The sequence below is a fragment of the Cavia porcellus genome, unplaced genomic scaffold (assembly GCF_034190915.1).
Source record: "Cavia porcellus strain 051 isolate PalLab524CR breed Dunkin Hartley unplaced genomic scaffold, mCavPor4.1 scaffold_14, whole genome shotgun sequence".
NCBI lineage: Eukaryota > Metazoa > Chordata > Mammalia > Rodentia > Caviidae > Cavia > Cavia porcellus.
Window position 1 is genome coordinate 51,356,330 of NW_026947497.1, and position 15,900 is coordinate 51,372,229.

The following is a 15,900-nucleotide window of genomic DNA, read 5'->3' on the forward strand; positions in this document are numbered from 1 at the left end:
CTGTGGAACAGACATCGGCTTCATCTCTGCTAATCCTTAGCTGTAAGTGTGTGTTTTCCCAGTCCCATGTGTACCAGGGTGAGGGCTGCATTAGGGTTGGTCACAGCTGTGCGAAGCTAGGGAATGAGTGGAGTTGCTGCCTGTTCCCGGGGCACATGCCTTGGCTTCTAGGTGATGAATTGCTCAGAACACACAAGCATCTCTTGTATAATTAATTACTTGAAGGGTTTATGTGTGAAATGTATTTTGGGGAATAGCAGTACCTGAGTTCTTAACCTCACAGTCAGGGAGGCTGCAGTTGGTTAATTGCAGAGTTTGTTACTCCCCAGTTTACACTTGAATATGCAGAGCTGCCCTTTGCCTCCTCCTGTGGATTTAGTTTTGGTATGTATCACACATTCTCTTTCTCTTCTCTTTTCTCTCTCCTCCTTTTCCTTTTTCTCTCATGACAAGAGTCTCACTGGCCTAGGCGTGAGCCACCATGCATGTTAGTATATCACAGATTTTCTTTCTTTTTTTTTTTTTTTTTTTGTCTTTTTCGTTTTTATCGGTACCAGGGATCGAACTCACGACTGCCTGCTTGCAAAGCAGGTGCTTATGCCGCTGAGCTAAATCCCCAGCCCCTTATATCACAGATTTTCAAGGCTTGTTTCTCTCAAGGCAGAATAACGTGGAAGGTTTTGTGGGATTTTTTTTTGTTTTTTGGCTGCATAGAAAACAAATTTGTGGCCTTTAGATACAAACACTGCTGTAAGCTGATTAAGGTGATATATACAATCAGAGAGAAAATGAAAAGTGATTTTAAATTGTATTCATCCACTAGCCATTCTTTCTATTTCTGTTGTGCCGATATAACTAAATACTTCCAGCCTTCATTTTGCCAGTAATTGCAGTAGAAGTTCTGGAAACCGTTCAAGTGAGTGTGTACAAAGTTACCCACTCAGTGAAGTAAGTTTCCTGAGTCTTAGCATGGTGTTGGTTGCCTTTTGCGAAGAGAGGTTTAACTGGGCATTTCTCTTATTGGGAAGTGCTGATTCTTTCCTACTTTGCATGTATTCTATAAAAAGTGTCTGGCTGCCTGCTTTGTTTCTCTGTCTTTTGGATGGCTGACAGCACCCCCCAGTATCACCTGCTGCGCTGAGGCTCTCCAGCGCGTCTTGTACTAGTGGGGATCCTTGGAGGCTTTCTGTGGGTGGAAGAGTCGGGGCTGGACCTGGAGGGGAGACTGGATCCTCAGGGAGACTGACACCAACCCTAATCAGTTATTGTTTCAGGGCAGGACAAGCCAGGGTTTTTGTAAGTGTGATGACAGTCTTTGAGTTGGTGTTGATAGGGGGTGGTGAGCGTTCGGGATGTGGAGAGTGTGGGGAGGACTTGGGTTTCTGCCAGGGTGCTGTGCCCTGGGCACTCTCCAGAAGAGACCTCAGCTGATCGCAGGGCTGGGAGATCTAGCACATCTTGTATATTTACAAGCCTGTAGCCTGGTGCCCAATGAGGACTTACTCCAGGCCTGTGTTTCTGTTGTTTAGAAACAGCAAAAGCAAAGCTATCTTGGCTGAGTTATTTTTTTCTTTCTAAATATAGCCGAGGGACTAGGACTTTTAGTAACTTTAATAAATATCTGCTGGTGATGTTCTCGTGTACACTCTGAGGGGAGAAGAAAAATATTTATTTCCACAAATAATATTGAATATAAATTCATAACACTTTTTAAAGATACTAGGTATGATCTGTAGTATTTATTATTCATCAGTCAGTTTTCACCCAGTGTGGTATTTCTAAATCATAACATTTTGATCGTAACAAGGATGTAATTTGGTCTGGATTGTTGTCTTCTGTTTTCTAGCCTCTCGTCTTTTATTCTCCATGTAGTGGGGATACAGCCATGGAGTGCTCTACACTAAACTCTGTCCCCTGCCCTTTTTACTGCTTATCTTGAAATAGTGTCTCCTAAGTTGGCCAGATGGGACTTGAATTTGTGGTCTTCCCACTGCAGTCCCCTTGGTGTGGGGACTGTAGGCGTGTGTCACTGCACTGGGCCAGCTCCTGGACTAACTTTCATGAAACTCTAGGCTTTCGAGAAATCTAAAGCTAAAGGAGAGATTTGGAGTTTGCTTTATTAATATTATTATTATTATTGCATGTTTGTACTAGGTAATGGTTACATTCATTGTGGGGAATTGGTACATGCACATAATACTTCTAAAGTCTTTTGGACAGTCTCTTTCCTCACCCCTTCCCTCCTGCCTCCATCTAAAAGAGAGGCTTAAACATTTATTTTATGCAAAATAAAATATCATAATTCAATAATAGAGAATAACAATAGCTGTTATACTGTGTGTCATTCAAAGTAGTTACTTAGTATGGAACATAAACCAAAAAGATTCTTACAAAAAAGAAACATAATACAAATCTTTACAGTGAACTAAGATAAAGTAGTAGTAAACTGAAACCAATTAGCATATATGTTAAAGTGTTTTTAAAAGAATGGAATTTGTAGTTTGGGGAAGTATTTGAATGTCTCCCTATTTTCTGTTTATCTCTTTTCTATTTTTTCTTTGTGTTTCTCATTTGAGAGAACCCATTCAACATTTGAGCTTGTGTGTCTGACTTATTTCAGTTAACCTTACGTTCTCAAGTTGTATCCATGCCTCGTTTATTTTTCCTTATGGCAGTGTAGTACTCTATTGTGTAAAAATACATTTTCTAAAGGAAAGGTTTTAATAGTTTTTTTCTTAAATTTGGTTTTTATTATTAAATAAACACAATTGCAAATTCTTCCTTTTTGTTTTTTTTTTGTATTGGGAATTGAACTTGTTGTCAGGACCTTTGCACTGACCTGCATCCCAGCCCTTTTTATTTCTCTTTTAAAATGTTGAGTCAGGGTTTCATAAGGTGTAAGTTGCCCAGGCTGAGTTTGAATTTGTGGTCCTCAGCCCCACCCTCCCAGAGTGCTGAGGTTATAGGAGCACCACCGTGCTCGGTGCAGTTAAGGATCCCTAAACGGCCCTCCGATGCACCAGGCCCAGTACCTGATGTGTACTGTGTGCACAGCTTGGTAAGTCAGCGTGCTGTCGTGTCCAGAAATCCCCAGTCATGGTTCCCTGCCATTTTGTCCTGTTTATAACTATAGCAGGTGCATCACCCCACCCTGGAGAGTGGGTTCAGAGGTGAGTTTTCATCTGCGAGTCGGGCTCACTCCAGAGAGCAGCCTGCCTGGACGAGGACCCCGCTGGTGCTCCGCTCTGCTTTGGGGGTGCTACTGCTACTGGGCTGCAGAGAAGGCTGCTGGTGATGGGCACTGTGGCCTGTGGCGCCATGCGTCTATGCCGCTGGAGGAGACTTGCTCTGGGGCTCGGGAGTTAGGAGCAAAAGTCTTTATTTCACTGTGCTCTGCAGAGTCTCGAAGCTGGGTGCCTTCACAGAGAAGCTTGCTGTGACTTGTGTTGACTGACCTTCAAATACAAGTGTTTTGAGCCTTTACTTCTCCCATCTACTCTTCCCTGCAGTGGGATAATCACTTTGTGTATTCTCATGGATTGCTCCAGTTATTTATGAATGTAGTCTTCTGGAAAGGGTAGAAAACTTTCAAGTTTAACTCTTAACTCCAGCATTTTATATAGTATTTCATGTATTTCTTTTCTTTTTTGAGGGGAGAGCAGAATAAATATCAAAGATAGTGAACTGATTTTCTGGAAAACAGCTCCTGCCAATGAGTTGAAACAGAATACAAAGTAGCTTGAAGGTGGAGAAGGAAGAGCAATGCTGAGTGCATTCTGTAGACCTTCAGAAGCATTTTACGAAGTAGTTCATTGTTCTCAGCCAGCTGGGCAGAAGTGTTTTAGGAGAAAGAAGAGTTTACCCCTGTAAATTAAAGTCCTGCCTTTAAAAATGTCTCTGTAGTTTTGTTTTTAGTAGGGTAAATGCTTTTGCTTATAAAATGTCACCTTTTTTTAAATTAGGGGACAAAAGCAAAACAGAAAAAAGGGTAGGAATAATACAGAATTTAAAAAAAAAACAGTAAGAAATTACTAGTTGATAAATTACATATTGTTGGCTTAGAAGTAGTAGTTCAGGTTACAAAATCAAAATGTAAAAAGTGGATAGATAAACAATGACAGTACAAACTTCTGTTTGATAAATTAACAAAAACTTAGTAGTGTGGTCATTTATCTTGTACACTTACACATACAGTTATATCTTTTGGAGCACTTTCCCTTTCATTATTACGATATACATTTTGGATCTTATTACTCTTTCCAGCTTTATTTTTTATGCTAGAGTGACGATACGATATTTACAAATGTGAGTCTGATTTATTTTGCTTATGAGGATAGTCTCAAGTAATGTCACCTATTCTATCTTATTGAAGATTAAAAAAAAAAAAAAGCCTGTTCCCTTGCTGTCAACTGAGTGAGAAGTTACAAGAATTTCTCAGAATGAAAAGGTCCCTTGGCTACTTGAGGAGAGAGCTCAGGAACTGCCCCTCCTTTCCCTCTGCTGCAGCTGGGGTCCTAATTTCTATTTCCCCCTTGCAATTGACTGTGAGGTCAAAACTGCAAGAAGAAAAGTGCTGTTAGGATTGTGCTTGGAGGCGGGATCCCAGAGCCCCATTTCTCACTGTCAGGGCCATCCATTCGCCTGGACGATAATTCAAGAATGCAACCACGAAGAACAGTATTCTCGAATTACTACGTACACTGCTGCAGTGTTCAAATAGATTTTTGTGAAGGGATAGCTGGTGTTTGGGAGAGAAAGCCATTATTTTCCTTTGTAGCTCTTCTTTCCAAACTCATTGTTACAAATTTCATGCCTTACTCCACAAGCACTATTTAATTCCTCCTTTTTATTAATGCTAGTAACTTCATTTAATGCTGCTCTCCATTCCTCACCTATCGTAAGACTTGGCTTGCTAGCTATTTCTCTATCTCTCTCTCTTTCTGTTTTTGAAGCAGTGTCTTGCTCTATGTAGCCCAAGCTGGCCTTGAACTCATCATGTAGCCCATACTGGCCTTGGAGGTCTGGTGATGAGCCTCCTGCCTCAGCCTCCTGGATGCTGAGATTACTGACATGCACCACCACGCCCAGCCTGTCCTGGTAATTTTTTCATGGACAAGTTTAAATATTTCCTCTCACATGAAGCTTTATTTAGGTGTATGACTGAAGGATTGAATTTCCTTCATGAGATTTTTACTGTTTTTAGTTTGTATACATTTTTAAGGTGCTTATCCCTCGGTAATAATTCTGTAATTATTACACTTATTTCCTTTTTGAAACTGTAGATTTTTTTGAAGGTAAAACTATGTTATTGACATTTGTGTCTCCATGAGTAATAATAGTCTTAGCATTTTGAAATTTATTTTAAAGGGAATAAAATAAAACAATGAAATAAAACAATAATATTGGATTGCAAAAACAAGACAGAAGGAAATCTCCCATAGTTGCTATATTGCATATTTTATCCTCTAAACAGAATCTCAGACTGTTGGTTTTAGCCTGCAAAGTCAGTCAAACATTATAAGCATTTAGTTGTTTCTTGTTTCAGTTGCTATCATCTCAGCCTGTGTTACTGGGCATCAGCGGGTTGCTTCCGTGGGCAGGGTGGGGTTTGTGGGGTGGTGCTCTTCTTGTCTGCCAGCTTGCATGGCTGCTGCTGGCTCATGGAAGGCGGGTGGGCTGGCTTCTTGGTTCTTCTCCTTGGAAGCTCTTGAAAATATACGTGTAAATTGTGTTAGAGATTCTCATACTAAAAAATTTTAACTTCAAAGATTTGTTACCGTTTGCAGTGCTAAGGATCAAATTAGGAGCCCTGGTACATTAGGCAACCACAGTTAACCTCTGTTCTTGTTACTGAAGCTTCTAATTATCTTAAAGCCAAGTCAGAACCAATTCTTGACTGGTTAGGTGGTAATGACTGGGATTCACTTAGTTTCTGTGACTGAATTCTGGATGTGGTATCATGAATTGCTCTGCCCTGGTTTTCAGTTACAGCGGTAGCTGTGGCCTGTGTTTAGGTGTATATGTTTGTATTCAGTGAATTCTGAGCTTTCTTAAATTAGGGGATCAGCAAATATATTGAATGATATAATCACACTTTTCTCAGATTCTGGGACCAAAACAACTGAAAGTAATAATGCCTTCATTTATTTTTTCTATCAGTTTTACTGTTACTATTCATTTTGGAGTTTAAAATGTGGTGAAGTAGTAGATGGAAAGGAGGCACTACCTTTTGGTCCTGTAGTCTCAGTATGACGTTGCCGGCTTGTACCAGATCTTAGTTTTCTCACCTGCAAAATGGGATGTAGTTCTTGTATATATTTTTAGGGTATTTTTGGAGGCTTAAATTGGCATAAACTATGAGAAATTTCTTTGCAAGTAGAAAGGTCTGTTTTAATGTAAGGCCTTACTGTCAACAACATAATAAAAGTGTTAGTGCTAGTAAAAGTAGTAATTTATAGAGATGATAGGCTAAGATGCTTTTAATATGTGGCTGGTGATATTTACAGAAGAATGCCTCTTTTGACATGTATAATTCCATAGAGCTATGTTTTAAAATTATTTGGATGTCCAATTTAATACTTAACTGGATCATTTCAGAAATACAGGCTTTATGTTGAGTTTTATAGAGCTTTTGTTAAGTAGAGTACCACTGTGTAAAAACTCATCTGCACCAACATATCTCAAATAATTTCGGTCATTTTATTTTAGTAAAGAGGCCAAATCGGAGTTCCTCACTTTGAAAACAGCAAAGTCTACATGTGTCACATATATATGTGTTCTGGTCTAATAGAACAGACATTTTTGGTTATGAAGATTTGTCACCATTCTGCATTTAAATTTGAGCTGAGACATGTAGCCAGAAACCTACGTAGAGAATGTAAGAGCAGTAAGTATATGAGATACGGATTTCAGGGCTGTGTTTTAAGGAATTTCAAAAGGATCTTGAGTTGCCTTCATAAACATTCACCACAGCACAGGAGCACTTACATTCTGCTTCTGGGTTTGGAAGTGTTTGGCTCAGAACTGCAGCAGTGGCTGCTCCAGGCTGCCTGTCTGTGTGGCAGTGGTGACGCTGGTGCTCAGGTTGTGCGCTGTCATTTCGTGTTTAGGAGCCCAGAGCCCAGGCAGCATAGCCGAGCAGTGGTGTGGAAAGGTAGCTGGCCGTGTTTTCTCATGGTCCACTTTACATAGTTCTCGCTTCTGCCCAGCGAAGCAGGGGATGCTGTCTCCAGATTTCCAGTTGCTGAGGGATGTGTGACTGTCTGTTTTCAAAGTCCCTACTCTTTTAATCCTACTTGTGTTACTGTAAGATTGGGGTGGGGGGGAAGATTGGGTATAGGTTTCTGTAATGCTCTAAATGAACATTTGAACAGTCAGGTAGTAATTTGCTTAGGAGTTTTTCTTTAATTAAAGAGCTCTGCTACATGAACTGAGCATGGTGGTGTGCTCCTGCACCCCAGCACTCAGGAGGCTGAGGCGAGGAGGATGGATGTGAATTCAAGGCCAGCCCGAACTACATAGCTAGACTCTGTCTCAATACCCCACACCCCTAAAAGATTCTCTGTTAAGTGACTGTTACTTGAAAGATGAACTTCAATCTAAAGTATTTAAAATTAAAAGTTTAAAAGCTATTAAGAGTTAGTATACAGAAGAGTTTGACCTTCTTTTAAATTAGATCTAGACTTAAATAGGTCACTGTCAATGAATGTTAGTGTTATTTTAACTATAATCTTTAGTAGTCTGTTTTATGTGAGACAATAGTTTCATGACTTTTTTTTTTTTTTTTTGGAAGTAGTAGGGAATTGAACCCAGGGCCTTTGCAATGAACTATGCCCTCAGCCCTTTTTTATTTTTTGAGACAGGATCTTGCATAGTTGCCAGGCTGTGCTCAAACTTGTTATTCTCTTGCCTCAACCTCCCTACCTGCTGGAATTACTGGTCTGCTCCCAGCAGATGATGGTTTTAGTGATACCTGATTTATTGTTTGGTAATTTTCTCACCACTGTGTTAAGAATATCAGTGTGTTTTCTTGGTAACTTCTGATTAATCGCTGTTGGTAATTGGATTCTCACCTTCTACCTCAATAGGCACTGTCAGGGATTTTTGTGAATTTAAGTGTTGGTCATTGGGTTCTTTGTGCTGTAACAGCCTTGGCCAGACTGACACCATGCTGGTCGTTCAGTGCCTGGGAAACTGAACCCTTTTCTCAGAAGTGGCTCAGCTCAAATCTGCTGGTTGTCAGAGATGCAGATTTGACATTTCTGTTACTTATGGAGCTTTAGCGTGGAGTTACTTGGTTCATACTGAGCCTTTTCTGTGTAGGGACAGAGTGGAGACGCTTGGGAAGAGGGTACTCTTCCACCCAGGAGGACCCAGAGTGACATGTGCACTGCAGCTGGAGGCCCCTGCTTTGAGTGGATACTGTCTGAACACGTTGGAGGGTTATGACATGCCTGGCGTTTCCCCTTTCTTAATGGTTGCCACGAGATTGGTAAGCCTTTTAGCTTATTAGGTGAATTTTGTTGTCTGACCACACACTTCAGAGAGGGACTAGTTGGATCAGAACTTGAATAGAACTGAGAAACATTTTTTTGTATATTCTAAAAATTAATTGATACACTTGTATCCTGTATAGAAATACTGTTTCTCTAAAGTTACATGGCTCTGACATGATTTTATGATTGTATCTCAGTCTCAGCTAGAGAATGACAGAATTCACCTGTTTGGAATGTGGTGTTTTAAGGGTATTCAGTGGTCCCCACCCCGCAGTGATCTATCTAGAAGTCTGGCAGCAGTGCCATCTCTGAGTGCCTCAGCTACAAGGTTGTGCGATCGCTCTGCAGCCATGGTCCCAGTCTGTGGGAAACCCACCCTTCCGTGCTGGAAGGAGAGGGCCCCAAGGCCTTTCCTCAGTGTTCCCACATAGGCCCCCTCCCCCTTGCAGTGTAAGTTTTCCTCCGCAGCCACTCCGCGGCCCTGTTTTCTTACACCCCATTTTCCTGTCTGTGTGGGGTGCTGGGTCAGAAGGAAAGGTGAAGTGGGTACTGTAGTCTGTTCTGTGAACTACTCATTTTCTTGTAGAAATTCTTTGAGTTAACGAGAGTTGTAAGAGCATGTGATCATACTTTGTTTCTAGATGTTTTCATTGTTCCCAAATGCTTATAACTTGTACTTAAACTATATGTTTTTTAAATTTATGTATGTATGTATGCATGTATTTTTGGGTACTGGGAATTGAACTCAGAACCTCGCCTTTGCCGGGCAGGTGGCTGTGCTCCTGAGCTAGATCCCTGGCCCTGGATTGATGTTTTAAATTTTATATATTCAGACTTTTTTCAAGGTTTATATACCAAAATGTATGAAATGGTACATTGTAAGGCCTACTTCTTCCCCAGATCACACCTGGTTATGCCTGGTTGCCTAGAGATGGTTGTGACCTTCAGCTTGGTAATGATGAGTATGTTCTTGAAAGGATTAAAAGTGTTCCTATATAGGCCTGTGTAGAACGCCTCCCTTCTTCAGAATTATAGCCACAGGCTTTATTTAGGTGTGCCTTTAAACATGACCGCCTTCCTGATCAGTGCACGGAGAGCCTTTTGTTTAGGTGTGGTTGTGTGGTTGTGTGCGTATGTGGGTGTTTTTAACGCTTCCAGGGTCTTTACAGTGCTACCCTGAGGATCCCTCACCTACACATGGTGTTCTGCTGGATTTGCGGTTCTAGATTTGCTTGTTATTGTACTAGCAGTTTATAGTACTGTTAGCATTATGTTAGGAATTTTTAAAGTAATATTACACGGAATATAAGTTTTGCAAAAGTTTGATATAATTTTTATATGTGAGAGTCAACTTTGTTTGTTTATTTGTTCTGAGAATCGAAGCCAGGGCCTTGTGAATGGGAGGCGTGTGTACCACTGCGGGGCCGCATCCCCAGTTCCTTCTGTCTTGTAAGTGTAAAATTCTGAGTTTTACGGTGTGAGGAGTCCCATGACAGCCGAGCTGGCAGGGGTCTTCTGAAAAGCTTCCTTGTACCTCTGGCAGCTGACCTTTCTGCCGGCCTGCCTCTGGGCACTGCGGCCTGACTCTTCTCTCAGTGGTGTTGCTGTTGTGAGACTATTGTGTGCGTGGACTCGTCTGATGTCCATGGGCTCTGTGTGTCACCAGGAATAGTAACTTTGAGAGGCAGCCAGTTCCTTGTTCATATTAATAGTTGATTTCTTTTCATTGCTGATTTGGAGTAGTTCATTGTATGAACTGAAACTGGTTTATTCTTTCTCCAGTTGATGGTGTTTAGATGTTTGCTTCTAGTTTTTGGCAGTTAGGAATGAAGTGGTCATAAACATTCACATATATGTATTTACATTGATATGTGCTTTTATTGTTTGATAAAGACCTAAGTGTCTGGTTGCTAAGATACACAGTGAATGTGTGAGAAATTGGCACACATTTTTCTAGAGTGGCTGCATTATAAAGTATGTCCTTCATCTGAGTACAAGGAATTTAGGTGTTGTATTCTAGTCAGCAGTTGGATTTTATTTTTAAGCCACATAAGGTGTTCAACAGTACCTGGCTGTGTTTTTAGTGAGATGCAATTCACAGATATAAAAATGACCCACTTGGGGCCTGGAGTTTAGCTCAGTGGCATAAGCACCTGCCTAGCAAGTATGAGGTGGTAAGTTCAATCCTTAGTACCAAAAAAAAAAAAAAGGGCCCACTTGATGTAATTAGTGGTGTTTAGAATATTCACAGGTGTGTGCAGCTGTCACCACTGTTTCAGAATATTTTCATCACTGCACAAAGAAAATCCCTGCAGCCTTTTGACAGGTCCTTTTCTTTATGGCCGAACAGTGATTCATTGCATAGGTGTACTACCTTTTGCTTAGCTGTTCTTTGGGTGATGCACATTTGGGTTGTTTCTACCTCTTAGCAGTTAAGAATGGTACAGTGACAAACCCTGATGTCTGGTTTGTATTTTCCTAGTGACCAAGGTGAATGATTAGTAGGAAAGCCTGCACCGAAACAGACAAGCAGATGCCTGAGTCAGAGGGTGCTAGCCTGGCGACTTACGTATTAAAGCAGATTTAAAAGTAAAGGTTTTAACATTTAATTTAATTTTAATTTAGCCTTTTATATAAAGCAGATGTCACTGCACAAGTACTTGCACCTCAGCAGAGAGAAGCGAGTACTTAGCACTTCTGGAAGTGAACCAAGCCAGCGACCACAGCACGCCCATGTAGGCGCTGGGAGGCGGTATAAAGGGCCAAGCCCACGTGTGCCTGGCACTCACCTGGGAAGGAGCCACGCAGACTATGAGGACTGGAGGGTTCGGAGTGGGAACGGGTACAGTGGGGGAGGAGGGGATGCTAGTGGGGCCTGAGGACTCACCTTTGAGGGCACGGAGGCACAGGAAGCTGCTGGCAAGGTGTGAGGAGAGTGTGCTGTTCAGAATGCATGCGTGGAGTGGGCCTGTCACGGTGGTGACAGGTGGCTGCTGCAGGGGTGGAGCATAGATGGTACAGGAACCCTGAAGGGCGACTGTGGAGCTTGGGGGCAGGTGGGACTCCCACAGGAGAAGGGTTAGGGTTGGAAACTCTGTACCCTGGAGGACTGTGCCTCAGCCACCTTTGCGCACCGGCCACCTTTGCGCACTGTAGCCTCTGCTCGGCTCTAGTCTTCGTCAGTTGACAGCAAGTGGCGCGAAGACCTGGCCCAGCGCACAGCACAGTGAGCCCAGCAGATTCGCAGAGCTGGCCAGGCACTGTTCTCTAATAGAATTTGGTGTTTGAAGGGTGTGTTTCTCTCAGATGAATTACTTACTTTTGTAAGTGAGTGAATTTTCAAGTCATGAGGAAAATTCAGGAATGGTGCTCAACCAGTGCGTCTTGGGCCTTCATAGCCAGTAGAAGGGCAAAGGCTAGGGGCTCTGCACACGGGGCCCTCCTGTCTCAGCCTCACCCTTGCGGGAGCACTGGCTGTGATGTTCTGCTTCTCGTTCTTAGTGGCTGTTGGTTTCCAGGTTTAGTAAACTAAAAAGTTAAATATATATGCTTCATGGGTTTCTGTAACCAGAAAAAGTGAGGGTTTTGGTAGTGAGTGTATTTTGGCTCTGTTCTTTATGATAGAAATCTATTTGTGTGTATTATTTTAATGCTGATTTGGAGCTTACTTGGCTGCAGAAGCTTACTGTGAGGGGTTGCTGTGCAAAACTCCATGGACCGAGTGGCTCACAGTTCTAGGGGTTACAAGTCCTAGATCCAGCATCTGGCCAGTTGGTTTTCTGGTAGAGCTGTGGTACTGGCCCTTAGATGCTGCTTGCTGTGAGCTCCTGTGGTCTCCCCTCTGCATGTTTGTGCAGGGGAAGCAGGAAGTGTGAGAGCAAGTCCTCCAGTGTGTCTGTCTATGCTAGGTGGACATGAATTGGTACCCTAGCGTCCAGTCCTCACGACCCTATCTAACCCAGATTAGCCCTCGAGGCCTTCACCTCCAAATTTAATCACACAAGGGTTAGGCTTCCAATGCTTATGAATTGTTGGCAATGTATAATACTTACATGGAGGGTGTTTTTTTGGTGGGGGGGGTCCGTGGTACTGGGGATTGAAACTTAGGGGTGTTACGTGAGCTACAGCCCCAGACCCTTGCCCCCCCCCCCCCTCTCTTAAATTTTGAGCTGCAGTCTTGCAGAGTGCCTAGTGTGGGCTTGAAATCAAAATCCTCCTACCTTGGCTTCTCAGCTGGGATTGCAGGTGTGTGTCACCGCACCTGGCCCATGATGGGGTAGCATCTTCGATGATTGAGGTGGTTTTGCATTTTTTTTGTGTGACAACAAAGAGTATACCTTTTTAGATGTTAAAGATATCATTCTAGGAAAGGACAGTGAGTTTGTGAAAAATTACAAAAATACAATTGCAGATAAATTTCAGAGATTTAAAATTTACCAGGAAGGGTAGTTTGTATGTCTGAAATGCCTATGTTGGAGAATATTTAAGAAAATACAGCTTGTATCTATAATCATAGTGCATAATGGTAATGAAAAATACTTTTCTTTACACCATAGGACTGGTTTAATGAATTAAGAAATTGTTCATTTGTAATTAGCAGTCACTTAATGTGCTGAGGTTTTTAAATTCTTAAGTAGGGTAGTTGTACCCACATGGAGATTTAATTACATTATTAATTTGCTTAGCATTTTCATGTATAATCTATTTTAGCACACATGGACTTACTAATTAGTGTTACGAATTTGGTTTAATTTTGCCTGATCCATGAACCACAGGCTTTCTCTGGGAGACAGTTGGCTACAAGCTATCTCCAATGAGGTATTTCCACCGTCAGTTTTATACCACCTGTATATGCTGGAAGGAGCAAGCCTGGGTTGGATGGAAATAGGTCTGTGTGCCTGTCTGCTGCCCATTCATCCTGCACATGTAAAATGAGCACATGCATGCCAAACACTTGGAAGTGCTGATAACAAGTATACCCTTTCTGATAGACAACAAAGCAGGTTGGGGTCATTTTTTGGTGTCTCCTAAGTTACCTTGCTAAAGTGACAGACACAGATGCTGTTGGTTTGGCCACATTGAGCAGTTTTCTCTCTCTCAGCTTTTGATATTTAGGCAGGTACAGAAACAGGTTAGAATAATTTCGTACTTCAGGATGCAGGCCAGACCTTGTCAGAATTCCACTTCCTTCAGATCTCTGTCTGCTGTACCAGTAGGAGTGACGTCTCCCTTGTGGGGGTTAATCGACTTTGTTTGTAAGGTAGGAATGTCACATGAAGGGGCAGGATTTCTGCTTGGGGGTTTTTGTTTTTGTTGATGAAGACAGAATTTTGCTTTTATATTTGGAGGCTGCAGGACTGAGTGGGCTGGGAGGGAAGCGCAGCTGTCTCATGGCACGGGTGCCTTGGTCTGTGCCTCCTCCTCACTGTGACATGGAGCCACCTTAGACCGTTTGGACTACAGTGACAGGACAGGACTCCCACTCCCACGTCCAGAGAATGCTGTTTCATTGCCGTGCGAAGGGGACTTCAGACTGACAGTGCCTGGAATTCGGTAGGCAGAAATATGTAGCAGGCTCCATGACAGCTTGGGGCATCTTGGTGCATCTGGGTCAGGGACGTTTTAGTGGACAGGTGACTCTGTCATAAGTCCTGTCTGTGAAGAGACCTGGGAAGAGCCATTGTGCGTCGGGATACCCTCCTGATGACAGGGCACAGGTAGGGCACAGCCCAGTGAAGGCGCTGCCATAGAGCTTGCCTGGCAAGTGGGGGGTGGGACGCCATGCTTTCTAATTCTGTACCACTCGATTGGGGTGTGGAGGAGAGCGTTCTGTTCATTGGGAAACATGAGGAAACCGAGAAGGTAACCGAGACGATTCTAGCTGTTTTTGTTTTTTTTTTTTAATGTTTTGCAGCAGGGTCTCTGCCATGTAGTCCAGGCTGGTCTTGAACTCACTAAGTAGCCCTGGCTGGCCTCAGATTTGTGGTGATACTCCTGCCCCAGCTTCCGGAGTGGTGGGATTACAGGTGCATGCCACCATGCCCAGTGATTTTAGATGTATTGTGCAAAATTTCCTTTACTGTCAAAAGTACATGAAATACTTTTAATACTTTTCTTTAAAGGTTTCTTTGGTACTTCTAAATCCTGAAATATAATGATCACAGGGATGTGAAGCTGAATGTCATCTTTTGGTACATGGGAATTGTTAAAAGGTTTCCCTTATTAGCAGTTGGACAGTGAACAAAGCAGGCAGTTTTTGTCAGGCGTTAAAAAAATTTGCATCCTGTTCATTAAATAGAAAATACCTCACTGAATGTTTGTGCTAAAAATAAATTCCTTCAGGTTTTTGGTTTTGTCTGAAGAGGGGTGGAGTCCTGGAACAGGAAGAAAGAAATCCTGTAAACAGGAATCCATGCGAGAGATGGTTTCTGAAGGCAGATGGGGCCTCTGAGAACTGCAGCTGACTGGCGTGTCCCCGCCAGGAGTAGCTTTGGAAGAGTGTGGGACTCGGTGGTGTCCGCTGGGCTTCTCTTTGTCTCTGGATGATAAACTACCTGTACCAGATGAAAGGCTTGAAGACTAGTTTAGTTCTTTGTATTTTGCCCGTTAGTTGTCATGCTCAGCTTGCATGCTCTCAATACTTTACATGTCAGGGGGTAGTTTTCATTGTAGATAAAGATAGTTTTAGTATAGTTCAGTAATCTAATATAGCAGTATGCTTTTATATCTATGTATATGGACATTCAAGAAAGTTGGAAAACGCAGGTGGGATGGGAAGGAGGGAGGCACTGCCCTGGGAAGCTAAATGGGTTAGCAACAAACAAATCTAAACCTCGGCTTCTCTTTTCAAAACGGCTATTGAAACTTACTTATTCCTGTAATACTACCACTTCTTAGAATAGTTCTGGCATGTCTTTTTTTTTCTGGTTGACAGATGTTAGGTTGTATGGTGAATGTTTTAGTTATGGAAACTGCTGTGTGAGAGCCCAATTTTGCAGCCTGAGAGAGGAGAACCGACAAAGCCTTGTAGAACGCTCCTCTACTGAGGAGGGTGCGTTCTTGAGACAATTCTGCAAGAGGTGAGGTGAAATGCAGAATAATGCCAGCGCGTTGTTTAGCAGGTGACACCTTACTATCCAAGAGAAGATCTTACAGGTGTCTAAATCGAGTTTGTTTTAAAAATAGAAATTATAAAAAATAAAACCACTCTAAAATATAAACGTCAAAAAAAAAGAAAAAAAAAGAAAAGAAAACGTAAACATCAAAACAGTGTAAGTGAAAGTCGCCCTTTGGCCACCCCATTCCGAAGTCCATAGTGACTTTTTATATATTTGAGGAGACGGGTGTCTTCTATGAATTTACATACATAGAGTCATTTTCACCTACAGTTCTTGCCCGCCCAGTA

At 42.3% G+C, this 15,900-nt stretch overlaps 1 protein-coding gene across 6 annotated transcripts in view; it reads left to right on the plus strand.

Moving 5' to 3' along the window:
- Positions 1-15,900, plus strand: part of Rapgef2 (Rap guanine nucleotide exchange factor 2) — a 224,964-nt gene that overhangs the window by 18,797 nt on the left and 190,267 nt on the right. The window contains exon 1 of one of the 6 annotated variants that reach the window (XM_063260910.1): positions 8,435-8,491. The exons of the other annotated variants lie outside the window; for them this stretch is intronic. Coding sequence (XP_063116980.1) covers positions 8,450-8,491 — 42 coding nt within the window. The 5' untranslated portion in view covers positions 8,435-8,449. Of the gene's footprint in view, positions 1-8,434; positions 8,492-15,900 lie in introns of those variants that run through there. 6 annotated transcript variants of the gene reach the window in all.